Below are 25248 nucleotides of genomic sequence, written 5' to 3' on the forward strand. Positions count from 1 at the left end.
TAGAAGCAACATGAGAATCGAATTGTCTACTCCAGAGACATTTGCAAACGACACACGGTTTTTCTCGCCCTGCACAACGTAGGGTAAACCCGGTTTTCTGGGACGTGCTGGGTGGCCGACATTTTCCCTAGCAAGAGTTTCACACTTTTAAAATCGGAACGGATGTTAAACGCTCGGGCTCAAAGCCAAGCGGCTCTCTACCGTCTGACTAAATAACCTTTCCCCACAGCTATTTAATCGGGCGGAAAAACCCGATCTCCCTCTAGAGCAGAACGTGGAGGTGCCTGCCTCTCCGCACCAAGCGCCAGCGGCGAAAAATGAGCTCGGGCCCTCTTGCCCCCGGGGAAGCCCGGGCCAGGCCGAGCGCAGCGCGCCTCAGGCTTCCGCCTCCCGGTCCTGCCCGGCTCCCCGGGGCCGCCTCTGCTTCAGGGACGCGGAAACCCCGTAGGAGCAGGGAGGGAGGGGAACGCGGGTCGGCGCCGCTTGCTGCAATATTCTTCCGCCGCCAAGCAAAGAGTCCCATCCTTCTCCTACGGTCCTGGGATTCCCAGCGTCCCTGTAATATCTTGATATAACCAACTTGGATTTTCCCACCGACCTTCTGAGGACACTTCCTGAGGTAAGGACACCAGGACTACAATTTTGTGGCTAATGAAGAACGACGAGAAAATTCCTCCGCAGAAAACGGGTTCCGGCCACGAGCCTATAAAAAACGGGTGGGGCGGTCTGACTGTCTTTTCAGTCGGGCGCTGAGTGGTTTTTCGGAACATGTCTGGTGGCTCCGCGGATTATAACAGGTACAGGGCAATTTCGTTGGTGCTATTTTGTGGTGAAGGTCAAATGGCGCCAGAGGAAATTGTAGTAGCTGGCGTGGAGTCAGGGAACTCCGGGTTCATAGGCGTTTCCTTGGGGTAAGGTACCCCTGTGTCCTTCGAGAAGCTTCCATGATGGGTAGAGCCCCTGATTGAGGGGACACAAAATAAGGGTACGAAAATGGAGTGGTTGAAGGGTGTCTTTTTCTCCTGAAGATCTTAGATCTCGGCTGCTTGCCCTGCCCGTACGGAGCCCGACACTTAGTTAAAGCCGTGGCGCAGTCCGCATTCGGTACAGTGTAACCGGGGCCCAAAGCTTTATTTGCAGCGAACCGCGCGAGTTGAAGTGTTAGACTGAAGGTGGGGTGGGGGGAGGGTGACAGCGGCGCCCACTCGCCGCGGCCAAAAGGCGCGCTGGGACCAGACCAGCAACGGGGTCTCGGCGAGCCGTTAGCATAGCCTTCGCCAGGCCTCGGCCCGCGTCAATCACTCCGGCTTGCGCAGTGTAAGGGGCGGAGCTCAGCGCGTGGACCTCTCGCGAGACGGCCCGCCGCCGAGACGGGAGCACCTGGCGCAAGGGCTTGGGGGAAAGCCAGTGTCCGTGGGGCTTTTCCGTCCGTCCTGGGTTCTCAACCTTTGGGCAGGTGCACAGTAAATTATGTGCCCTGTACCACCAGCCCCCATTGCTTTTTTTAGTAGGAAGTGTACACGTGCAGGAGGAGGTAACCTGATAGACTGGTTGTAAAGGGCTATCCCCCTAATGTGCAGTTAGGATGGCTTGTTAATCTAACTGCAGTGTTCTTTGCAGAGAACATGGCGGCCCAGAGGGAATGGACCCCGATGGTGTCATCGAGGTAAGAAATTGTGTGTGGATTTTGAAATTCTGAAAAGGTGAGTTTGTTCATACTACTTATTTTTATTTGTTTTTAATTTATAGAGCAACTGGAATGAAATTGTTGATAACTTTGACGATATGAATTTAAAGGAGTCTCTTCTTCGGGGCATCTATGCTTATGGTTTTGAGAAGCCTTCAGCTATTCAGCAGAGAGCTATTATTCCTTGTATTAAAGGTAAAAGAACTCGGCACTTTAAAAAAAATTCATTGTTTTACATAGACCTGCACCATAAAAGGGAAAATAACTTCTGGGGGTCTAGCACCTATTTGTATTCCTTAAAGTGAAATGATGGCAATCATCTTTCGGGACTGACCTGAAATGAAGAGAATACTCATTGCTGATCACTTGATTATTTGGGCATAATTCATGTTCCAAATGGAATACATGGTGTGAACTAGAATTGACGTTTTGATGTGGGATCGGTAAATATGTATCCTACTTTTTTTAGGGTATGATGTGATTGCTCAAGCTCAGTCAGGTACTGGCAAGACAGCCACATTTGCTATTTCCATCCTGCAACAGTTGGAGATTGAGTTCAAGGAGACCCAAGCACTAGTATTGGCCCCCACCAGAGAACTGGCTCAACAGGTATTGATAGTGTAGTTCAAAAAAACTGCTTGCGTGTTGCATAGGTTCAGGTTTCACAACTGAAAAATTTAAAGCTTAGTATAAATTGGTCCTATCAGAGCCCTCCTTTTAACTGTCCGTGCATGCAGGGAGTTTTTGTTGAAAATAAATAGGAACTGGGTGTGCAGGTATGGTTCACAGGGTTATAATAATGGAGAAACCAAAGCTTTCTGTTCAGGGTGGACTAGATTCCTATTTTTTTGAATGCAGTTGTGCAACATGAAAACTGCAGTGACATGTATCACTTGACTGTCTCAGTAGTTTGTGATGCATCTGGTTCAAGATGTTTTCAAAGCTCACTGCTATCTATATTGGCTTTGAAGGAAACCTCACTAATAAAGCTAGGCTTTGGTAAAGTCAAGATTATATGTTACTGCTCTGTGGGAAAAGTATCTTGTCTAGGTTGTAATTGCAGAGCTTGATCCACTATTTACACCTTCCTACACAATGAAGAGTAATGAAGGAAATGTTTTTAGTTATGAATCTAGCTGGTACCTGGGGCAACAGGAATCCTAAGTTTGACAAGGTACAAGAAATATTTTAAGGGAATTTTACCTTGAAGCAGTTAGATCAGTCTTGCATATTAAGCTTGGAAGTAGTTAAGTGTGTTGCATGCATAAAAGCTGTTTGCAGACCAGATGTTTGCCATTATGCTTTAAAAGTTTAATCACAGCCTGTAATTTTGCTGGAAAATAATTAAGGCTGTTTGCTTTTAGATCCAAAAGGTAATCCTGGCACTTGGAGACTACATGGGAGCAACTTGTCATGCCTGCATTGGTGGAACCAATGTTAGAAATGAAATGCAAAAACTGCAGGCTGAAGCACCACATATTGTTGTTGGCACACCAGGGAGAGTGTTTGATATGTTAAACAGAAGATATCTTTGTAAGTATTGCTGTCTATTGAGAGCATATTTTTTTTTTGCTATTATAAATAAATACAAATAGTATCCCTGAGAATCTAGAGGTGATAATATGACTTTGTTTTTGACAGCTCCAAAATGGATCAAAATGTTTGTTTTGGATGAAGCAGATGAAATGTTGAGCCGAGGGTTTAAGGATCAAATCTATGAGATTTTCCAAAAATTAAATACAAGTATTCAGGTGAGCTTTACCTTGCACCTATATCTGGAGATTGTTTAATGCAGGTATTGTTACAATACAACTGAAGTGTTTTATTGTCGTTCCCCCTGCTTAAAGCAATTGATGCAAAACTATCTCTGTCTAGCACAATTCCATAGCAAGACAGAGACGCTTGGTCTCAAACATGTTTTCTTGAATATTTTGAAAGTTGGGGCTACTTGTGTGACAACATCATTGTCTTTTTAAGGTGGTGTTGCTTTCTGCCACAATGCCAACTGATGTATTGGAAGTGACCAAAAAATTCATGAGAGATCCAATTCGAATTCTGGTGAAAAAGGAAGAATTGACTCTTGAAGGAATCAAACAATTTTATATTAACGTTGAAAGAGAGGTAATGTGTCTAATTAAACATAAAAATGTAGCCACTTTTTTCCCCTTCTTGTATAAGCACTGTGCTAAAATTGCAGAAACTGGGATCACATCTTGGTTTTTGCAATAATGCTAGCAGAGTACACACAAGAAGAAAAGTAACTGCACTAGATTGTAAAGACTGGGGTGGACCTCTTTCTTAATGTCCAGTGTCCTTTGTCTTAAGATTTGGTGCAATATGTGTAGACCAACTTAACTGAATTTCTAATGGCTGTAAGTTGGAAATTAAATTGTTTTAACGATTAACTTTTTCTTTGAAATACTATAGGAGTGGAAATTGGATACACTTTGTGACTTGTACGAGACACTGACGATCACACAGGCTGTTATTTTTCTCAATACAAGGCGCAAGGTGGACTGGCTCACTGAGAAAATGCATGCCAGGGACTTCACAGTTTCCGCTCTGGTAAGAGGTGTTTTAACCTAGTAATGGTAATTACAATGTGTATATTTTTATTAAAGCAGGATTCAGACTACAATATAGCTGTTAAGTGCTGTGTTGTCGTTCCCCCTGCTCAAAATAAAGTTGTTTCTTAACTATACCTGTCTGTTAAACTCCTGTAGCAGCCAGGGACGCTTGGTCTCATACATGTCAGTAAAGTTAAATAATACTGATTTGACTAGTGATTCTGGAATTAAGGTTTGTTAATTTGCAGCATGGTGACATGGACCAGAAGGAAAGAGATGTTATCATGAGAGAATTTCGATCAGGGTCAAGCCGTGTTCTGATCACTACTGACTTGTTGGTAAGTCTCTGAACTGCTATTTCTTAATCCTACCAAAAGCTTTTTTTGGGGGGAAGGTTTTTCAATAACCTTTACCAACTTGGACTATTTGGGAGAATAAAGAAAAGACCACGCTCCACAGTGGACTATATCACTAAACATATAGTTCACTACTATTTTGTGGCCTACATTAGAGGTCTCTAGTTATTTAATTAAATTTAAACATACCATTGTATTTCAGGCTCGTGGGATTGATGTGCAACAAGTGTCATTGGTTATAAACTATGATCTACCTACCAATCGTGAAAATTATATTCACAGGTGAGTAGGTGGCACCTTGACTTACTGTATTGGTAAAACAAGTTCATGTGTTGCCTTTTCATTCTGTTGACTGATTTGTCTGAAACGTTACCTCAATTCAGGGAATTCTGTTCAGTAGGTAGACAATAAACTTGGTAGGATGTAATTAAAATTGTACTTGGGAAGATTGGTCATTCACAGTGGGAAAACGGTTGTAAATATTGCCCAAATTGTGGGCTTTCATACATATGGATTAGATTGCTTTAGAGCTGTTGGTCTTAGCATATTTTTGAGCTTTATTTTTAGTGATGCTCTTGTGTGTCCATGTGCTTTCTTGGTGATTCCTTTATAGTTGGGATTTTCTTGGTGTCATCTGGTAGCAATTTGAGCAGTCCCTGGTTTAGTTATAGTGGCTTTATCCCTAAATAAATTGAATTGTACTTTGTTATGTGATGTAAAAAAAGACTTTTTAAAAAATACAGGAGTCGATAGCCGCAGTTGATGACGAGATGGCACTCAGAAACGGCGTTGACGTAATTTAGGACGTGGAATCATAAGCGAAACAGCACACTGTTTGAATAAAGAGCGAGTCGGTATTTATATTTGTTTTTCTTTTGTCATGATTATTTGATATTTTAAGTTGCTCCGGCCAAGGCATTTTTGTATATTATAGCCTATTAGGTGGTTTGTATTGTCTGGTTTCTATGAGGAAGGTAGAAAGTTGTTTTGGAGGTAAACACGTTTGAGTAATTTGAGTTACAACGTGTGAAAATGAGCAAAAAAGCAGTGATGAGTTTGGGTTACCATACCAAATACTTGTTTTCCCACTGGAAAAAGTAAGTTTTAGACAATAGTTAACCATGCAGCATTTGTATTTACAGTTTACAGTTCCAGAAGTGCGTCGAAATGGATTGCATAACTATTCTTTGTTTTATCCCTGGTGTTTACATCTGTCCCAGGCTGACATCTGCTCTTGGCTGGCCCGCTTTGGTATGGGCTTTTAAATTTCACTACCCCAAACACAATACTGTCATCTGCTTTAAAAATAATAATAGTGCTCAAGACGCCTGATAAAATCTCATTTTGCAGCCAGACAAGACTTGAATCCTTTTGGCACTAACTGCAAAGGAAGACTTCTTTCTCTAGATATTGATTAGCAGATAGTGCTGCAATTAGAAGCGCGAACTATAACCTTGATAAGTAAACAGCAGCTGGTGGTTAACAAATGGATCATCAGGTTCAGTAGCTCACACCCAGGAGAAGTAACAACACTAATTGCTGGTTTCTTTTCTTACACAGAATTGGCAGAGGGGGTCGATTTGGGAGGAAAGGTGTGGCTATAAACTTTGTTACTGAAGAAGACAAGAGGATTCTTCGTGACATTGAGACTTTCTACAATACTACAGTGGAGGAAATGCCTATGAATGTGGCTGACCTTATTTAATTCCTGGGATGAGATAGTCTTGAATGCAGTGCCCGCTGTTGCTGAATAGGCGATCACAACGTGCATTGTGCTTTCTTTGGGAATCTGAATCTTGTCTCAATGCTCATAACGGATCAGAAATACAGATTTTTGATAGCAAAGCGACATTAGTCGTGAGCTCTTGTGAGGAAAGTCATTGGCTTTTATCCTCTTTAGAGTTAGACTGTTGGGGTTGGGTGTAAAAGATGGGGTCTGTAAAATCTTTCTTTCTTAGAAATTTATTTCCTAGTTATGTAGAAATGGTTGTATTAGATGTTCTCTATCATTTAATAATATACTTGTGGACTAAAAGATATAAGTGCTGTATAAAATCAGCCAATTATGTTAAACTAGCTTATCTGCCTTTATTGTGTTGTCATTAGCCTAAATAGAAAGGCCTTTAAAATTGATTTTTTTTTTTTAGAAAGCATTTGGATGCATTTTGTTGGTATTGTATTTATTCAATAAAGTATTTAATTAGTGCTAAGTGTGAACTGGACCCTGTTGCTAAGCCCCAGCAAGCAATCATATCCTAGGTAGGGTTAAACCCCCAGTAAAATTGCCATATTGCACATGTCTTAATGAAGTTTGAATGTTAAATAAATTGTATATTCACTTTAAAGGTGCTTTAGTCATTTTATTTTTTTACAAAATAATATAAATTGAATAATTAACAATTCTGAGTTAACTGCTGCATCACAGTAGCACAGAGGCTGATAAGTTGCAGATGTTCATCGGCACCATCTGCTAAGCATTTATCTACTTCCTACAAGAAAAAGAGAAAGGTTTAGTAAATTGGCCTTTTAGGTACAGTTTGCTGAAATGTGTAAAAGTGCCTACTTACAGCAAGTTTTTCTGTAATAATGGACTTTTGTTTATCAGAAAGGTTATCATTCTCTACAATCACATCATGAAGTTGATTTACAAGCTGAGTTGCTGCATGACCCTCATCTATTAAGTCCTGTAATGGAAAAATTGACACTTGGGTGACACTTAGTATGATTGAACTTTTCCCCCAAAGTTAATAAAATAGTTCTACCTTTACCACAGCTTCCAGTTTGTCGAAAGAGCCACTCTGACATGCAGCAAATATTCCATCAATTGTCTCAGCTGGTACTACCTAAAAAGTTGAATTATTTTGGTGAAGCGTTTGGACTGTACTGTGCAGCCTACACTTTTTTCTTTATTCCATTATTCTATGTGTGGGTGGTTCATTGTGTGCAAAAACAGCTGTCCTGACAATTCGTAAGCTGGGGCAGTAAAGGAGAATGAAAAGGGCTAGCTGTAATGTAAGCCTTTATGCTTATATTCTGAGATCCAGAGAACTTGGACCTGAAGTTGAAATACAGTGGTACCTTGGCTTTCCAATGTAATCCGTTCTAGAAGACCCGAGTTCTGAAACGTTTGAAAACCGAGATGCGGTTTCCCCATTAGAAAGTAATGCAAAATGGATTAATCCATTACATACCTTTAAAATCAACCCCTTAAACTGCAAATTTAGCATGAATTTTACTATCTTAATATCATAGATCCATAAAATTTACAGTGTTCATAAACCCAAATGTTCGTCAATGGAGACGTTCGAAAACAGGTACCACTGTATGCTCTCCAGGTAACCTCTTGCCCTGGCTATGCAGATACACTAGTCACTATGCTGTAAGGGTGGTGCATTTTCCTTTAATAACTTTAGTGATTATACAAAAATTTCTTGCTTCTCTTCAGTTTGGGCCCATGACGAAACTGGATGATTAAGTTCTCCCCATGGTAACTGGCTGATACCTGGTTGCTAGCTATTCAAGAGCAGTGGTTAATATCAAGTAGTTTGAAAGTAATTTTAAGAGGCAGTGCCCTTTATCCAAGTAAAGATGCCACTAATGAATGACATTGACTGGTTTGAAAAGGGCCCCAATACCAATGCCTGAAGTTTCATTATGGTGTGAAAAATGCCTTAGGAATTGTATTGGTCCCGAGGTGAGGCCTGACAAGGGAGTATCCAAAGACAGGTATGGTTTTCTGTTTTCTGTAAGTTGAAAATGCCTCTTTTATATATGACCCTTTGTCAGAAGTTGTGGGAACAGGGATATTTGTTGAATCTTTAACTGCCACATCCCTGAAGCATTCTCATACTCCCAGGTTATTCCCTTATTACACTGTTCTTAGCACAGTATTAGGGACATGCTATAGCCCCTTCATGTTAAAAATTCCTCAAGTGATGGTATTTGGAGATGGGGCCTTTGGGAGTTGATTAGGTCATGAGGGAGAAGTGACCCTCAAAGGGATTTATGTCCTAAGAGGCCTCAGATGCTCCCTTCTGCCATAGGAGGATGCAATGAGAAAGGCCATCTATGAAATCAGACCTAGAATGAACTACTGTGTTTCCCTGAAAATAAGACCTAGCTGGACAATCAGCTTTAACGTGTCTTTTGGAGCAAAAATTAGTGTAAGATCCGATCTTATTTTACTATAAGACCCGGTCTTATATATAAATTTTTCGCTCCAAACAATGCATTAAAGCTGATTGTCCGGCTAGGTCTTATTTTTGGGGAAACATGGTAGGATGTAGTTCTTAAGACATGGATCTGTGGGCACCTTGATCTTAGACTTCCCAGCCTCCAGAACTATGAAATGAATCTGTGTTGTTAAAAGCCATTCAGCCTGTGGTATTCTGTTATAGCAACTTGAATGGACTAAGCACATAATAAGCATTCTGTACATACTGAATGATAATTTTGTAAAAGCCACAAAAAGCCATCTAAAAGAATTTTAGAATAACTAGTGCTCTTACCCCAGCAATATCCGTGATCACCTTCTCTGTAACCTCTTTCCCACCTGTTAATCGAGTAGCACTTTGAAGAAATGTAATGGCTTTTCTTAAGTCTCCTTCTGACACTTTAACAAGATAAGATACTCCCTGAAAATAAGAGTTTTTTTTTTTTTTTTACACATGATGGTCAGTTAGACTTTTTGGCTTTAGTAAAGAGAAAAGCACTATTATTTTAGCCTAGAGTTGGGAGGAAAACAATTCATTTCTGTTTTTGAGGGAATATTATCAGTTCTGTAGTGGAACAATTCATGGAGATAGCATCAGTCCAATGGAAGGATAGCGATCTCTTGCCTTTGAAAGAAATTTGCAGAGACAGAGACGTCCCATACTTTTCATCCTATTTCTTGATTACATAAAACAAAACTCAAAATATGGTTAAATTGTTATAATGAATAAGAGCCCTCCTACATATTCTATCACTGAACCAGAATTTTATCATATCAAATTAGTTTTTGAAGTATTAGGTAGTGACTAAAATGTTGTCATGCAGATTTGTTGTGGCAGAATTTGCATTATATGGATGAAATCTGCCCCAGTTTTGGGTCACTGAAATATTGATCATAAACTTCTAAAGGTACCTGAAAGACTGAACCTGTAATGCCTACACATTTCAACTCATTTAGCTTAACTTTGCCTGAAGAATTGGAATCAGAAATGGAAATACACATAGGACTCCTTTCAGGGCCTCTTCATAAGAATTCATCAAGGGATTAGTACTTACCTCATTGCTAATTTTGACATTTTCTTTATCAGCAATGTCTAGTAATCGCTGCCGTTGAATTTTATCTGACAGAGGTTTGAAGCGGAATTTAGAACATCTAGAGGTCAGAGGTTCAATTATTCTGTAAAATATTGGGGAAAAAAGTCAGTGTTTAAGGAATTTCCCCCAAAGAACTCATTTTTATCAAGAAAAAATCAAGATTTGATGATGAAATTAATGTAGCGCTGAAACATTTACGTTTTTTCTCTCCGTAATTGGAGGTTATCAAAATAAGGCTACCTAGCATCTATCTTCAGGGCAAAACCGACTAACGTACCGACTAACATAGTTACAGATGAGACAGAATCGGGTGGTTTTAGACTCTTTCTCCATGGTACGTCTTAAAGCTGCCTGAGCAGCGGAGGTCATAGAATCTGCTTCATCCAGAATCACAATCTTAAAAGGAGGACATGGCTTCCCACTGATTCAGAAAAACACATAGGAGTTAAAATTTATAATTCACATATCACAATCTAATTTTAGAACATTCTCATCATCCCCAAAAGAAACCCTGTGCCCATTAGGATCCACTACTCTTCCAACTCTTCCAGCCATAGGCAATCATGAATCTCTACTTTGTTTCCACAGTTTGCCTATTCTGGACATTTTCTATAAATGGCATTATATGATGTCAATATAATGTCTTTTGTGATTGGTTTCTTTCACTTAGCATAGTGTTTTCAAGGTTCATCCCTGTTGTAGTGTTATTCATTCTTTGTTATTGTCAGTATGGTAAATGGACATACTGCATTTTTTTCGTCCATTCATTAGTTGATATTTGGGTTGTTTCCATGTTTTGACCATTATGAATAATGCTATTACGAACATTTGTGTACATGTTTTGAATAGACATGTTTTATTTCTTGTAGGTATATGTATACCTAGGACTAGAATTGCTGGGTTATGTGGTAACTATGTTTAACTTTGTGAGGAATTGCCAAACTCTTCAAAGTGGCTGCACCATTTTACATTCCAACCAGCAATGTATAAGAGTTCCAATTCCTCCACATTTTTAATAGTTGTGTTATATACTGTCTTTTTGATGATACCCATCCTGGTGAGTGTAAAGTGGGATCTCATCATGGTTTTGATTTGCATTTCTCTAATGGGTAATGATGTTGATGAGCCGTTTTCATGTACTTTTTGGCCATTTGTGTATCTTATTTGGAGTAATTCAGATCCTTTGCCCATTTTAAAATTGGGTTGTATTTTTACTATTGAGTTGTAAGAGTTCTTTATATATTCTTGATCTAAGTACCTTATAAGATATATGGTTTATATGCATTGTCAATTCAATGTGGCTATCAAAAATTAGTTGTTCACTTTCTACAGATTCTTAATGTGTGCTCTGATACAAATTTTAATATATACCAGGTACCAAAACTTTAATCTTGGACCTTTGCCACCTAAGGAGTATAAGTTGACTAAATATCCTTTTTAATTCAGGGCAGTCCTATTTAATTATTAATAATACCTGCTCTTTCACTGTAAAAACATCTCAATATGGACAAGAACTTATGTGGTCACCCTAATTATGAAATATACACTAAAGCTTAATACAATCTTACAGAACTTTATGAGTGTACCACCAAATTATGTAATTAAAAATACTCCTTAGACAAAATGTCAGTGAAAAATCCTTGACAGCTAAACAAAATTAGTTATAATGAAAGGTCATTTCTGGGTTTGAATAATTTAGATAAAAATAGAAAAAGTTGTAAATTTGGCAGAAACATGTATTTTCAACAGATAAAATGACATGGTACGGAGAAGGGGAGATGAGCTTACTTACTCTGAACGACTTCCTGATACAGTTAATTGGGCAAAATTCTTCACTTTCTCTCTAACTACTTGTATCCCACGTTCATCAGATGCATTTAACTCAAGAACTCTTAATCGAAAAAGTTCAGGCCTATGTCAAAATGAAACAAGTATGAAACATCATAGAGCACTTAAATAACCCAGGTTTAAACCACATTTTAACACTTGCACATTCTGTAGGAGTTCAAAATCCGTATAGTAAATAATATGGACAGAAGGCACACAATCACTTCTGTATTTTCTTTTGCAGAGACATGCAATCAACCTCTTGGCTTTTTTTTCCATGCTTTAAAAAGAAAAATAGGTAGATGATGTCACATAACATATAAAATTTTAAATCAATTTTCCACCTAGGATAGTATAAACATCTTGCTATGTCATCAGAACCACTGTAAATACCATTTTAATCTATGTGACATTCCATCCTACAACTACCATCATTTACTTATTTAACATCTTTCTATTGTTAGACATTTATAGTTTCAAATGTTACAATTTTAAACAATGCTGTAATATATAACCTAAGCATTTTTCTATGGGCATAAACATTTAAGAAGCTCTGTGCATATATTTTCTATTTTAAAACCACATATATTTCACAAATGTGGAATTTATAATTAAAATAAGTTCTTTAAGTTCTCTAAGGACAGGCATTAGGCATTATTTTTAAAAGACTTTTAAAAGTTATAATTTGGACTGACCTAAACTAGAATAACTAATAATAAACTACTTAATAATTTCATTATGACTACATTGCTAATGCTGGTTCAATTTGGATCTGATTGAGTTGTGGAATAATCAAGAAAACCTCCTTTGTAATTTCCTTAAGAAGGAAAAGTTGCTGTCTAACAATATTAGGTTCATAACAGCTTTGCCTTTTGTCTCCCCTCACATTTCAATAAAAATATTTTTACATATTTGCTGGTTGCAAAGGCATCTAATTATTTTCACATGTAAGATTTCAGATGTATCCTTTGGCCATAGCCTGATATAAAAATTCTGGATAAATATAAGATCTTTTGCCATGCTGGTGCATAATGCATGGGTATCAGACCTGGGCTGATATATCTTTTCTAGGTAAAGGACTCCTATACAATGGTTGGCTAAACGGAGAGTGTCAATCTAGGAAGAGGAATCTAAGAGGAATCACAGAGATTTCTCTGCTGTACCCAGAATCACACTGCATCGGCTACCACACTCAGGAAGCTTGAGGGCAAGGAGCTGGCCTAGTCACTCCAGAGGTATGGCCTGGAAAATCCAGAGGAAGGAGGAACTCAAGAAGAGGTGTGAGTCAGTAGCATCAGACACAACAGATTCTATCACACGACATAGATCTGAACCACAATGATTAAGAGAGTGATGAAACTATCGACATGAGATAGGTTGGGTCCTCCGGGCTCCAAAATCATAATGAAAAAAAGTGATCAAAAAAATCACAAGGCTCTCTGTGAAGTACATTCAAATTTTGAATAAGGTTCAGAATGAAGGTTACAAAAGATGTAGGTAGGCAAGCTAATTTATTGGAGGGGAGGAAGTGGAAATGGGCCCACTGGACTAATAAAAAATTCAGAAACAAAAAAAACCCCAACAACTTCACAGAGAAACCAAATGCACATTTTTAGAGAAAGAAAAGCAGTACCAGAGATTTTCGGTCTTAAATCTGAAAAAGAGAGAGAGAGGGACTTACCCAAATAGTTCCCTAGCTGCTGCCAAAATAGTGGATGTTTTTCCAGTTCCAGGTGGCCCATAAAACAAGAGATTAGGGAGCTGTAGAAGTTAAATTTTATTTTTTTTTAAATTGTATTCTGACACAAATAGATGAAAAGGACTGAAAATGTCTATGGAACAGTGCAGTAACTTCCTTAATAGAGAGGGGAGATATATCTTAATACACAGATTTCTTAATATAACTGGTATCATAGTATTAACAGTTTTAAATGCTTTTTCATATAATACCATTACTTTTTCCCCAAGATGTCTTTCTAGTATCTTAAGCTGAATCATATTTATGATTGCTTCTTACCTAATCTACTTAGGTGGAATTTTCAAAGCTGAAATCAGAAACCTCTTATTTCTGAAGGGAATCCCAGGCTTCTCTCAGTTCCCTGTCCCACCCTTTTGCTCAGATTTTGTATTATATAAAGATGTCAGTTGTTTCAAAGAGGAAATAGACCAAAGGAGCAACTGGGTCTGGCCAATACTGAGGAAAAAGGAGTGAAGAGACATATTAGGGCTTTGGATGAGCTGAAGTTGCAAGAAGAAAGATTAAGAAAACTAAGCTCCTATTGTATATATAGCATAGTATTTAAAGGGGGTGGGAGGTTATAAAGGAAGGTAAAGGGTGAATAAATTAAGTCTTAAATTTCCCAGTGACATTAAACATCATTTGCTACTCACATCAGCTCCTTCTAAAGACTTTTTCAGCACTGCAACCACTTCATCTTGGAAAGCAACTTCATCCACACATTTTGGGCGACTGGAAATAAAAAAGAGAGGTTATTTAGTATACTATAGTAGACACAGAAAAGTCTCCAAGTGTTCTGTTTACCAATATATGAGAATTATCATTGGTATTTTAGTAATGAAATGAGAATCTTTCATAATCGGAAGTAGGTGGATTTACCTTAAGCAAATACATACTGAAGGAGTGAAGTAATTTTTCACTTTTCCAGATACATGGTTTGCATCTGTTATGCTTACAAAAATTAAACAAAAGAATTTTACTTTATTACATCACAAAAGCCAACTGGTAAAAAATTTAACGTGAACACTTGCCTAGGAAGTAATACTATATTTTAAGAAGATCCGGTACCTAAACCTGAAAAGGGAGAACTATTTAGTAATCTCAGGATAGGTAACTATTTTGGTTAATACAGTTACATAGTTATTAAGTTGTTAATTGGTTAGTATCAATTTCTTCCATCACCTAACTGCACAAAAAATGCATATCTATTCACTTCAATGAGGGCTAACAAAATAAGTTTAACCAATATGAAGTATGACATAATTTTCATCTTAAATCATTAACTAGTCATTTTAAAAGAAGCTAGAATAGTTATAGTCCAACCCTAAGATTAAACTTTGTGCTTAGTTAACTAAGCAAAACTCTTCTTTGAATCATACTGTTCTAATTAATCTGGTCAGTGCCAGATGGAATTTCATGTCAGATAATGTTTTCTAGGAAAACCAGTGTATGTTATAAACCAGAGTTTCATACTCAAGTGCCTGCACAGGGCAGGCAGATAACAAGCGTGAAGAAGGCAAGAGAAAATAGGGACTATTAACCATTGAGGAACATACTCGTATGACCTCTCCAAAATGAGCAGCAGTATTCAAGTCCATCTAAGTTGTCAGGTGAAAATTTGCATCTACTGTTGCCTAATCGCAAGAAGCTGAAACATCTAGATTTTTCTCCCTTGTATGTTTTTTAAATTAAAAATATCTAGATTTTTTTATGTGATATTTCCCATTTTTAAAAGCATTTTGGTGTTAAACAAAATATATGAGGGCCTTATCTGGCCTATCTGTAAACCACTGGTAATAACTGAGGCATGAGGTTACGACTACTACTTGTCATAATATCACTTAGTTGACTGAAATTTAAATGCCACTTCAAGCATTGTTTTTGCAAAAAATTATACAGAAAACCTCAACAATTTCCAACTATCAGTCATGAAAGGGGAACAGATTATTTGGACTTAAGTAGAACTCCTGACCAAACCATAGACCTGAGTGAGTTACAGAGAAGACCTAAGTTCATCTATAAAATACGATAATTAAACTGGATCATTCTAAGGTAACTTTCAATTCCAAGGGTCTATGACTCACATAACTGGGTGATTTTCAAGGACAAAATCTAAAAACAAATTGTCCCCTTAAGCAAAAAAAAAAAAAAAAGTGATCAAAACTGGTTAGAGATGTAATTTATTAATTATTTCAACAAAAACACAAGAGTTCTTACTATTTTTCCACCCATGGAACAGGTTTGGCTTTCTTGCTCTCTCCACTGCTTCCAGCAGTGGCAGCTACTCCTCGATCCTTGGTCAATGGTGGTTTAGTACTGATAGATGTGCCTTTTAGAAATGCCTGCATGGTTACTTCACCCTGACGAGGTGCAAGACAGAAAAAGAAAAGCTCCTTTGAAACCATTAAGAGAAAGTACTGCCTGCAAGCACATTTAACCTTGTGCGAAGCTATTCAATATTACTTACTAAATAAAGAACATCACCCCATGACCTAGCACTCTTTGAATGCATTGTGGCGCAGGCTACAGGGATATAAAAGAGGCCAAAGTGCTTAAGGAATTTAGAATCGATTTATGACAAAGTTATAGAATAAAGGTAAGTCTTATGTCAGGAAATTTTTTAAGAGTTCCAAACTTTCTGACAAATGTCATTAATGGCCAAACTCTACATGGGCCTCTGCAATCTCTGTCTTAGCTCTAGCTCTGTGGAATGGACTCAGGAATTAGGAGTGCTGATACCACAAATGAGAACCTCCACTTGTGTTTTTGGGCCTAGAGCTCCCCTCCAGGGCCTCTTTTCCTGGCAGAGCCAGTTACTACCTACCTTCTGAGGCTTTTCTCTGGGGAGGATTGGTCCAGGTGGGGAATCAGTTATTAAAACGGAAACAGCTGTTTTTTGATAACATGCTTATTTGAACATATTAAAAACAATGCAGAAAAGCCCGAGGAGTTTAAAAAATTCAGACAAAAATCTCACCCACAAAAATACCCACTATTAACTTTCAGGTAAACATTCTTCCAGGCAGCAGAAGGCTGTTTTTATGGATAGAAAGGCATCATTAACTTGCTTGAAAATTCCCAGCTTTAGTGGCAATTCTACTTTTTTCACTGCTTTCATCCCCCAGACCTAGTGAAATGACTGGTACATAATAGATGCTCCATAATATTTGATGACTGAATTACCATTTATGAGACACAGCTTCCCCTTCTGTAAAAAGGACTAAGGCCTAATCCATAAGGCAACTGAGGTAAATAAAAGAATTCAGCAAACACAGTTTTGTGCTTGACATATGGGTATATGATCAATAAGTAAAACTGTTAATATCTGTAAACAGCCAAGGTTTTTAACGTTCTTGGATTATGCCATCCCTACCACAGGTTTGCTAAACAGTAATAAATCCAGAGCTGGGCTCTGAAAGATGCTGCACTGAGCCCCCATTTCCCGAAGGGGTAGGAGGGAGCTAGGCTGGAGCGCTACGACGGAGGGGAAGACATCACAAAGACATCACAGGGGCATCAAGGGCGCAGGAGAAGAGGAAGGCGAAGGCAACAGTCGCAACTTCTCCGGCTGGTCACCTGTTATCCCAGGCTCCCCGCGCGTGTCCCTGGGCACTGCCTGGGCCTTTCAGCCGCTCGTCTCCGGAGCGAGGACGCCGCCGGCTCGTTCCTGGGGCTTCCGAGACGGCGAAAGGCCGATGGGGTCTCGAAGTCTTGGCTCCGTCCCCCAATCCGAGAATATGAGACGCAGGAAGGCCCGCGCTGCCAGGCTGAGAGTCCCCGCCGTCGGCACAGTCGCCTCAGTTCCCGCCACGGAACTGCCGGCGGCGGGTGGGCGGGTTTACGCGGCACGTAACGCGTCAGTTCCGGTACAACACGCTCTGTGCGTCTGGGTAAGGGAACCGTTTACTGCTGTACAGTTTCACTTAAAGAGACGACGGCACAGATTTTTAGGGATGTGCAGAGTGGAACGAGAATGACTGAAGAGGTGTAAATAAAGTTCCACCCTGTCCCCGTGCATTCCTCCCACGAGACTGCAGGGCAAGGGCACTTACCAGCGACAGTCCCGAGGAGACGCTAGGACCGCGCTTACCCGGCTTAAGCCGCTCAGCGAACACGGGCGGAGACGGATCCGCTGTGGCTCATCCGCGAGGGCGGTTGGGGAGGGGTGTGCGGGCCTCGGATACCCCGCGTTCCACCCAAGGTCTCAAAAAACCCACCCTCTTTTTGGGTACGAACCTGCATAACCGGAACCTCACTGTGAACTTCATGGGGCGTCTCACTAGCATTTCTGAGGCGACACAATTCGGCTTGCAACCTGCTCTTCGAAGGACGAGGATTGGGGAGGGTGGAGTCGATTCTTCGCCAGAAGAGGGCACCCTGAAGACCCCTGTCCTCCCTCTGGCTTCGTCTTCGCAGAGCAAACTGTGCGTATCTTTAGGGCAGAGACGTCTAAAGGAGATGCTTTTTCTTCCCCTTTTGGGTGCATATAGCTTATACCTCTATTAGTGTCTGCCTGTTGGTGAGACGGAAGACCTCGCCATGCAGCTACGGTCATCTTCTAATCCCAGAACCCTCCCCAGAAATATGGTGGTGCAAATGCTTAATAAAACCTAAAAACGATTGATAATAATGTCCATCTCCACCAGGTACAAGCCTTGTGGGCTCTAGATCTCTGCATCACAGTACAACTTCTGCCCAGTCTTGCTTCCCTGCTCCCTCTCAGACGTTGATTCCGAGAGTACCATCCAATAAAAAACCTGCATGCAAATCTCAAAATCTCGGAACGCTTTTCCTAAGGAATTCAACCCATGAAGGTGCACGATGTAGTCCCGGAAAAAGACTCTAAGATGAATTTTGAAATTGGGTCACCTGCTAGCCTGCTGGTAATGAGAACCCCCATCACTGGTGATAGTGGAGCACTGATAGCCCCTGGAATGCTGTGGCAGTGTTGAAACTCATCAGTGGCAAACTGGAATGGAATGTCTAGAAGGGAGTGCACCAACAGATAACGTATCTCAGGGGTTTCAGGAAACAGTCGTTATAAGAAGTTTGGAATTGAATTGGCCATTTTTTCTTTGGGAGGGGGAGGGCTCATTCAAAGCTAAAGAAAAACATTAAAGAAAGATGAAAAACTGAGGATGATTTATTGCCAATATCAGACCAAACGCGAAAGCCAGAGAGTCTGTTTGGCAGCATATAAAATTATTCACATAGCCTGTAGCCAGAGGGGGGGGAAAATCTGTGGGCCAGACCCAAAAACTAAATTATAGAAGTAGCAAAGTTGCAGAGAAGGTTAAATTCTCAACCCTACCAAGTCTATACCAAGGTCAAGACCCTGACTCGGGAAAAAATGGGATGCTGAGACTGAAAATGGGGTCATCTGGATCAATGCATTTGAAAATCTTAAATTCCCATATTTCCCTAAATACTGTTGATCTATAGAAGTAACCTGTTCTTTTCTGTTAAAGGCTAGTGCTGCTCTCTTGGGGATGTATGTATAAGCTTGGTGATGTAGAAGTTTTTGCCTTCTGAGACAATACATATCTCCTGTTACTCCCCAACCGTCTACCCCACTCTTTACTCTGACCACCAGAGCGATAGGATTAAGTCACAATGCAGCCCAGCTGAGGAAATGCTGGACTGGCTTTAGGTGGAAAAGGACTATATGCTAAAGGAGCTGCAGGACTGGATATTATGACTGGCCGGAGAGCATGTAAGGGACTGCACTGGATGAAGGGGGACAATATAAAGTTGGGAAGGGGAGAATAAACCTATGACATAGGATTTGACATCTTGGCAAAACCCCAGGTAATAATATTTAGTTGGCCCTTGGAAGCTTGGAAGAAGCAATGGCCCACAATAAGTAAAGTAGAAATGCCAGAACTACAGTGGCAAACACTGGGGGAAGAAATCAAAAGATTCAGAGAAGTAGGATATACTATGTATATCCATTAGCCCACTCTGTTCCTGGGATAGTGTTCTTGTCCAAAGTGATAAGGAATGTGCTGATGAGGGGTCTCCAGCATTTTGAGAAGCTCAGTGGTGGGTTGTCCTCTGTAGATCAAGGCTGTTGGTGGGAGATGCTGGGACAGAACAGGGTTTTCTGATACTAATGGGGACAATAGAATTCCAAAATAATAGAGGCCAGATGGCAATGCTTAATCTCAAAAGCAAGCTAGGTGCAGTTATCATCATGAGTGGCAAGTTCAGAGGCAGTCAGGGAGGTCTGACTCACAGACAGCTAGAGAAGTGGTTAATACAGCATAGCATCCTGAGGGACATGATAGAGCAACAAACAAGTGTGTTGCTCGATCTATGCAACCAAAAAAGAAAAATCAAAGATGGATGATCAGGAGGCTTACCAGAGCCACAATAATAAAAAGTCATGTTCACTTTCTAAATTTCCAGACCTGAGCCAGTTCTCTAAAACAAATCTCACTGACTGCTAGAGAAATTAGGTCCTCATGGAAAAGGACCCTGCAAACACCATGACAAAAGTATAAGGTAATGATTTCCTCAGTCTTTCCCAAAGCCATTTACTCATATAACTATACATGGAGGGAAAGAGAAATATGAAACCTTTCAAGGTCTGTTGGATACAAGGTCTGAGCTGAGATATCCAGGGACCCAAAGCACTCCCCTATCGGAGTGGGTGGATAAGGGGTCAGGTAATAAATGGAGTTCTGACCAGGACTGGCTCATGGTAGGTCCACTGGCTCCATAACTCACCTGCTGGTTATTTCCCTTGTTCCCAAAAGAATACTGGAAATGGCCATACTTAGGTATTAGCAGAACCCACACTGGTTCCTTGGCCTATGGGGCAAGGGCTATCATAGTGGAGAAAGCCAAGTAGAAGCTTGTAAAACCACCCTACCTTCCACAGCCAAGATGGTAAATCAAAGACAATACCATATGAAGGGGTATGGCAAATATTAGTGCCACCCTTGAACACCTAAAGTAGGCAGGAATGGTGGTCCTCATCATATGCCTATTCCATTCATCAGTATGGCCCCAACAAAAACTAGATGTACCCTAGAGGATAACAGTGGGTGGCCGTAAACTCAGTTAAGTAGTAGCTTCCCAATTGTAGCTGTGAACTAGATACGGAATCTTTACTAGACCAGTTTAAAATGGCCTTGGATACATAGTACCTGGTCGTCAATCTGATAAATGTATTCATTTCCATCCTCATTAGGAAGGAGGACCAGAGCAGTTCACATTCACATAGGACAGAACACAGTATACATTCATTGTTGCCCCCAAACTGTGTTAAATCTGCCCTCTGCCATAATGTAGCCTTAAAAACCCGGACCATCTAGACATTCAGCAGATGACCACATGACCTACTATATTAATGATCAGATGAGCAAGAAGTGGCAAATACATTGGAGGACTGGGTAGGACACGTGCATTCCAGAGGGCAAAAAAATGCTAAATGAAGATTCAGGGGATTACCACATCAGTGGTTTGGGGCAAGCTGGGGACATACCCTTCCATCCCCACCAAATTAGGACAAGTTATCTCACGTCTCACACAACTAAGCACAATGCCTGGCAAGGCTTTTGGATTCTGGGGAAGCATATTCCGTATTTAGAAATAACTGTTCTCACTTGTTAGTGATAAGGAAAACTGCCAGTAGGAAAGGGTTCTGTAGCCAATCCACGCTGAGGTGTAAGCATCTGAGATGCTTCAGCAATACAACCAGTGAGCTGTACAACCCAGAGGACTCTATGTTGTTAGAGTTATCTGGGCTGGGGAAAGATGCCATGTGGAGAAAAGCAGCATCACAGCACAAATCCTTAGGTTCCTGCTGCAAATCTATGCCATCTGCAGCAGAGAATCATTCGGAAAAGATATCCTTATGTGCTACAAGCCCTGGTAGAGACTGAGCACCTAACCATGGGACATTAAGTGACCAAGTTTCCAGATTTGCCCATTAGGAGCTGGGTTCTGTCAAATTCACCAAGCTTTAAAGTTGGGAGGAACCAGCAGCAGAAAGTTGTATGAGGAGATGGCCCAGGTTCACGTCACTTATCACTTTGTACCAGTGCCTCTCTCTCAGCTCACATTTATGACTATTAGTTTTCTATTGCTACGTAATAATATTACCACACACTTAGAAGCTTAAAACAATACATACTTATTATTTCACAGTTTTTGTGGGTCAGGACTTGGGGCATGACTTAGCTGGGTCCTCTTCAGGTTTTCAGAAAGCTGCAATAAGGGCATCGACTTGGGCTATGATATTATCTGACAATCACCTGGGAACAGATTCACTTCTAGCTTCATGTGGTTAGAGTCAAAATCTAGTTCCTCGCGGACTGCCACATTCAGGGATTTAGTTTTTTGTTGACTGTTCACCAGAGATCCCCTTCAGCTTCTTGTCACATGTACCTTTCCATATGTCAGCTCACAACATGGCCACTTGCTTCTTCAAAGCGAACGAGTCACAGGGAGTATCCTTGCAAGAGGGGCATCATAATCTTATGTAGTATATCACATACACACTTGTGTGCACCCTGTCACCTTGGCCATATTCCACTGATTAGAAGCAAGTCACAGGACTTGCCCACACTGACAGGGGGAGGGTATTGCTAAAGAGAGTGAACACCTGGGGGCAGAGATCATGGGGGTCACCCTAAAGTATGCCTTTACGGTGGCCCCTCATGGCTGGGGTTAGCCCTCTGAGGAGGAGGAACTGCCTGATGGGACAGATGCCCCAGGAGCTGGATGTAGGAGCATGATGAGGCTGGTTATAGAAATGTTGGGAAAATAGATACGGCCTCATTTGGTCCTACACAGACTGCAGGAGAGCAGGAAGCAACCTCAGGAGCTAGGGCTCTTCCTGATCTCACTGTCCAAGCACAGTTTACAAGACCTTGTGACTTGCTATTTCTGGAATTCTTCAGCTCATTCCTGACTTTATCCTTGGTCCTTATCCATGGAGGTGAGTCCCACCTTTCTCCACCTCTTGATTCCTGCTTCTTAAATATCTGTAGAGAAGGAGGAGGATTGAGACCAGCCAGCTGTGAAGCACAGTGATGTCAGCTGCAGAGGAAGAGGAGAGAAAGGCACAGGAGTGTTGCTACAGGGTCTCGGGAGTTCGACAGACCAACATGCTGGAGAGAGGGCTCTTGGAATAACTGACTATGACCTCCTTCATCTACATTCAGCAACCATTGAAAAGCTGTGGGGATGCCTTTCCCAAAGCGGGGAGCCTGCTTTAGATCCAACCTAGGCTTTTGAATCAACAAATTTTTTTCAAAAGCACACAGAGCCCTTTGCTGCATTAACAACATTGGCCATATCTACCAAGTAAAAAGAAAGTATAGTCCTGCACCATATATGGTAGCATATTGTCACACTTTCTACAATATACATTCATGCAGTGAGTCTTGATATATGTTTCTCAGTAGACTTCTTTGCTTTGGTCTCTTCGATTACGTTATCAACCACAATATATACATTTCTCAATGAGAATATGTAAGAACTAGAGCTGGGCAGAAGACTCTTTAGGGTTCTGACTATTAGAATAGTCAGAAAATACATCACTTGGATCCGTTGAAGCAATTTTGACCATTGATTAGCCAGCCACTCATACAGAAACACAGTCCAAAGCTTCCCCAATCCTTTGAACCTCAGTGGTTTTCTGAAGCGTTGAAAATGGCCACACTTGATGGTGCTGGCTGAGTGCAAAGTGCCCAGACTTCCCAGGCCTCACAGGAGGAAACTCTCCACAAACATCATCGGTGGCAACCAGAGGAGCCATTTCAATACCAGTTATCATTGTTGATGTTCCCAGGTGCTGCCCCCGGGTGCTCCAGGATGGTCCACTTTGACTTTCAACTTGGCCCCATGGAACTTGTGTCTTCTCCAAGGTCTTGCACACCGTTGCCACTCAGGAAATAACTGCTGAATGAATGGTGGTTGCAGCACATTTTTAAAGCCCTTTGAAAGTAAGAAAAATAAAAAATAAACAGGTTGACTCTTCTGTGGGTAAAACTTTTGTCATCGTCCCATTTGTTTAGATGACAAAGAATACAGAACAATGAGATCAAAATCTAAAACTTTTGGAAGAATTATTCATATTTTCTATGGTTTAAAATTATTGCCTGTTGTCCCCTAGAAATAACATGCTCCAGCTGAAGGAGTTGGACTAAAGGCAGTCTTGATTCTCTAAAATGTGGTGTGCTGAATGCATACTAAACACTAGCTGTGCATTATGCAATATTTAGAGGAAATAGAAATGATCTAAATCAGGATTTTCCAGATGTGTTTTTCAGAACCAGTAAGAGAATACAAGAGATGAGCATTTTTCTCCCTCAAGTTCTAATATAGGAGGAAAGAAAACATTTATCCAGGCTCAGAGAAGTTTTATACGAAGGAAACCTGCGTACTTTTATTAATTACTTCATTTCCCAAACTCTTTGACTGCAGAACTCTTTTCTTTGTGGAATGCCACATGCCATGTGTATTAGAGAGATGCTGCAAAAAATGAGACCCAATAATATAATAAACAATACGTTGATTTCTATCTCAGGTAGCCGTCCAGGGCAGGTAGGAAGACCAGTCTGCTCCACACAGCTAGTTGGGATTCCCAGTTCCGTCAGGTTTTTCCACCATCCCCTAGAACGTCATCTTTGTATGGTCAAAACTGGGTCACAGGCCTATAGCCAATGAAAAGTATTGTATACGTGACAGTTTCTCAGCGTAGATCAGAAGCGTTCTTCCCACACGCAAAAGAGAGAGTTAACTTTGTTAGGTGGTGGAAGTGTTAATTATCTTGATCTTGGTAACCATTCTACAATGTATATGTATATCAAATCATCACATTGTGTATTTTAAATATATACTCTTATATTTGTCAGTTATTCCTCAATAAACTTAGAAAAAATACATAGTTCTAAAAAAAAGCAAAACAAAACAAAAAAACTTCCCCTTCCAAAACTGGGTCACAAGCATATCTACATTCCAGTTCATAGGTAGAGAAGGAATCGAAGGATCACACATGCAGTATTTTAAGGCTCAACCCTGAAGTAGCACACATTACCTTTTGTCAAATTCTATTGATGAAAACTTTGTCACATGGTAACTCCTAGCTTCAAGAAGAAGTAGAAATTATGGACCCTAATAATGGAGGCCATTTCCCAGCTACCACTCCATTAATATGTAGCATAGTCACCCAACCAGCCTGCAGTTAAAGCAGGGACTAGAATCCAGGTCTTCCAACTCCTGGTCCAGATGTTTCATTGCCACACTAGCATTTTTGTATTCAGCCAACACGTATGGAGCCCTCTTGTATGCCAGGCTCCATGTCAGAGTATAGGGATGGAAAGTTTTATAAAACACAGTCTCCTAATTACATATTTACTATCAGGCTTTATAAATGGATAGACTTCATAGTCATTGCTTTGCATCATGCTGCTTTCACAGACCAAGAGGATGCATAGTCCTGACAAGGAATAAACACATGAACAGAGAATTCTAAACTAGACCCCCATACATTTGAAAAGTGAGTATATGAACAAGACATTTAAAATTATAACTGAAAGATATTCATGAAAATTGGTGTTAGGTTCACTGGGAATATAGAAAAAAAAAATAAAGCTGGATTTACCTCATTTTTTAAAACGCAAGGAATTGCTTAAACAAGACTCCCAAGCTGAGGACCAGATTTTCTTTCAGTTGAAGTAGGGAAAACCCATATGACCCTACCCGGCCCAGAAAGCCCCCACTTTTGTACCAGGAGATAGTGGCTCAAAGACT

The 25248-nt window shown here is 40.4% G+C and overlaps 2 protein-coding genes and 5 non-coding genes across 12 annotated transcripts; 6 read left to right on the forward strand and 1 right to left on the reverse strand.

Moving 5' to 3' along the window:
- Positions 1-686: 686 nt before the first annotated feature.
- EIF4A2 (eukaryotic translation initiation factor 4A2) lies at positions 687-6955 on the forward strand. Of its 4 annotated transcripts, none has more exons than XR_012495253.1 (12): positions 687-797; positions 1621-1666; positions 1750-1882; positions 2157-2296; positions 3052-3220; positions 3329-3438; positions 3665-3808; positions 4115-4252; positions 4503-4592; positions 4813-4892; positions 5354-5464; positions 6171-6955. XR_012495253.1 is itself a non-coding variant. In XM_019752106.2 (11 exons), exons 1-11 carry the CDS (start codon positions 769-771, stop codon positions 6313-6315), a joined length of 1224 nt encoding a protein of 407 aa, XP_019607665.1. In that variant the 5' UTR covers positions 688-768; the 3' UTR covers positions 6316-6955. The 4 variants fall into 4 exon arrangements, 2 of the variants coding, with proteins under 2 accessions (XP_019607665.1, XP_019607664.1); XR_002139227.2 differs by having other exon boundaries at positions 744-797; positions 1609-1666; XM_019752106.2 differs by lacking the exon at positions 5354-5464 and having other exon boundaries at positions 688-797.
- On the forward strand, positions 1987-2055 carry LOC141568133 (small nucleolar RNA SNORD2). Its single transcript, XR_012491163.1, has one exon. It is a non-coding gene; the product is annotated as a small nucleolar RNA SNORD2 (small nucleolar RNA).
- Positions 3477-3603, forward strand: LOC141568073 (small nucleolar RNA SNORA63). The gene has a single exon (XR_012491081.1). It is a non-coding gene; the product is annotated as a small nucleolar RNA SNORA63 (small nucleolar RNA).
- On the forward strand, positions 3851-4028 carry LOC141568124 (small nucleolar RNA SNORA81). The gene has a single exon (XR_012491144.1). It is a non-coding gene; the product is annotated as a small nucleolar RNA SNORA81 (small nucleolar RNA).
- Positions 4306-4437, forward strand: LOC141568071 (small nucleolar RNA SNORA63). Its single transcript, XR_012491080.1, has one exon. It is a non-coding gene; the product is annotated as a small nucleolar RNA SNORA63 (small nucleolar RNA).
- LOC141568091 (small nucleolar RNA SNORA4) lies at positions 4622-4763 on the forward strand. The gene has a single exon (XR_012491100.1). It is a non-coding gene; the product is annotated as a small nucleolar RNA SNORA4 (small nucleolar RNA).
- On the reverse strand, positions 6950-17299 carry RFC4 (replication factor C subunit 4). 3 transcript variants are annotated; one of them, XM_019752108.2, is made up of 12 exons: positions 17059-17153; positions 16307-16350; positions 15700-15842; positions 14136-14214; positions 13426-13505; positions 11710-11829; positions 10195-10338; positions 9879-9999; positions 9119-9244; positions 7373-7453; positions 7178-7294; positions 6950-7099 (listed from the first exon to the last, which is right to left on the reverse strand). In XM_019752108.2, the coding sequence occupies exons 3-12, from the start codon at positions 15828-15830 to the stop codon at positions 7004-7006; spliced, it is 1095 nt and encodes a 364-aa protein (XP_019607667.1). In that variant the 5' UTR covers positions 15831-15842; positions 16307-16350; positions 17059-17153; the 3' UTR covers positions 6950-7003. The 3 variants fall into 3 exon arrangements, with proteins under 3 accessions (XP_019607667.1, XP_074185311.1, XP_074185317.1); XM_074329210.1 differs by lacking the exon at positions 16307-16350 and having other exon boundaries at positions 17059-17299; XM_074329216.1 differs by lacking the exon at positions 9119-9244.
- Between the last annotated feature and the right edge of the window lie 7949 nt (positions 17300-25248).

The sequence above is a fragment of the Rhinolophus sinicus genome, linkage group LG01 (assembly GCF_036562045.2).
Source record: "Rhinolophus sinicus isolate RSC01 linkage group LG01, ASM3656204v1, whole genome shotgun sequence".
Taxonomy (NCBI): Eukaryota; Metazoa; Chordata; class Mammalia; order Chiroptera; family Rhinolophidae; genus Rhinolophus; species Rhinolophus sinicus.

Bases quoted from the DNA above. Each gene is read 5' to 3' on its own strand.
- EIF4A2 (XM_019752105.2), top strand. From the start codon at position 769: ATGTCTGGTGGCTCCGCGGATTATAACAG. The intron at 3,221-3,328 runs GTAAGTATTGCT...TGTTTTTGACAG, and splicing joins GTTAAACAGAAGATATCTTT to CTCCAAAATGGATCAAAATG. The intron at 3,439-3,664 runs GTGAGCTTTACC...TGTCTTTTTAAG, and splicing joins AATTAAATACAAGTATTCAG to GTGGTGTTGCTTTCTGCCAC.
- RFC4 (XM_074329210.1), bottom strand. From the start codon at position 15,830: ATGCAGGCATTTCTAAAAGGCACATCTATCAGTACTAAACCACCATTG. The intron at 14,215-15,699 runs GTAAGAACTCTT...TTTTATTTCCAG, and splicing joins GTTCCATGGGTGGAAAAATA to TCGCCCAAAATGTGTGGATG. The intron at 11,830-13,425 runs GTAAGTCCCTCT...ATTTTGACATAG, and splicing joins GCAGCTAGGGAACTATTTGG to GCCTGAACTTTTTCGATTAA.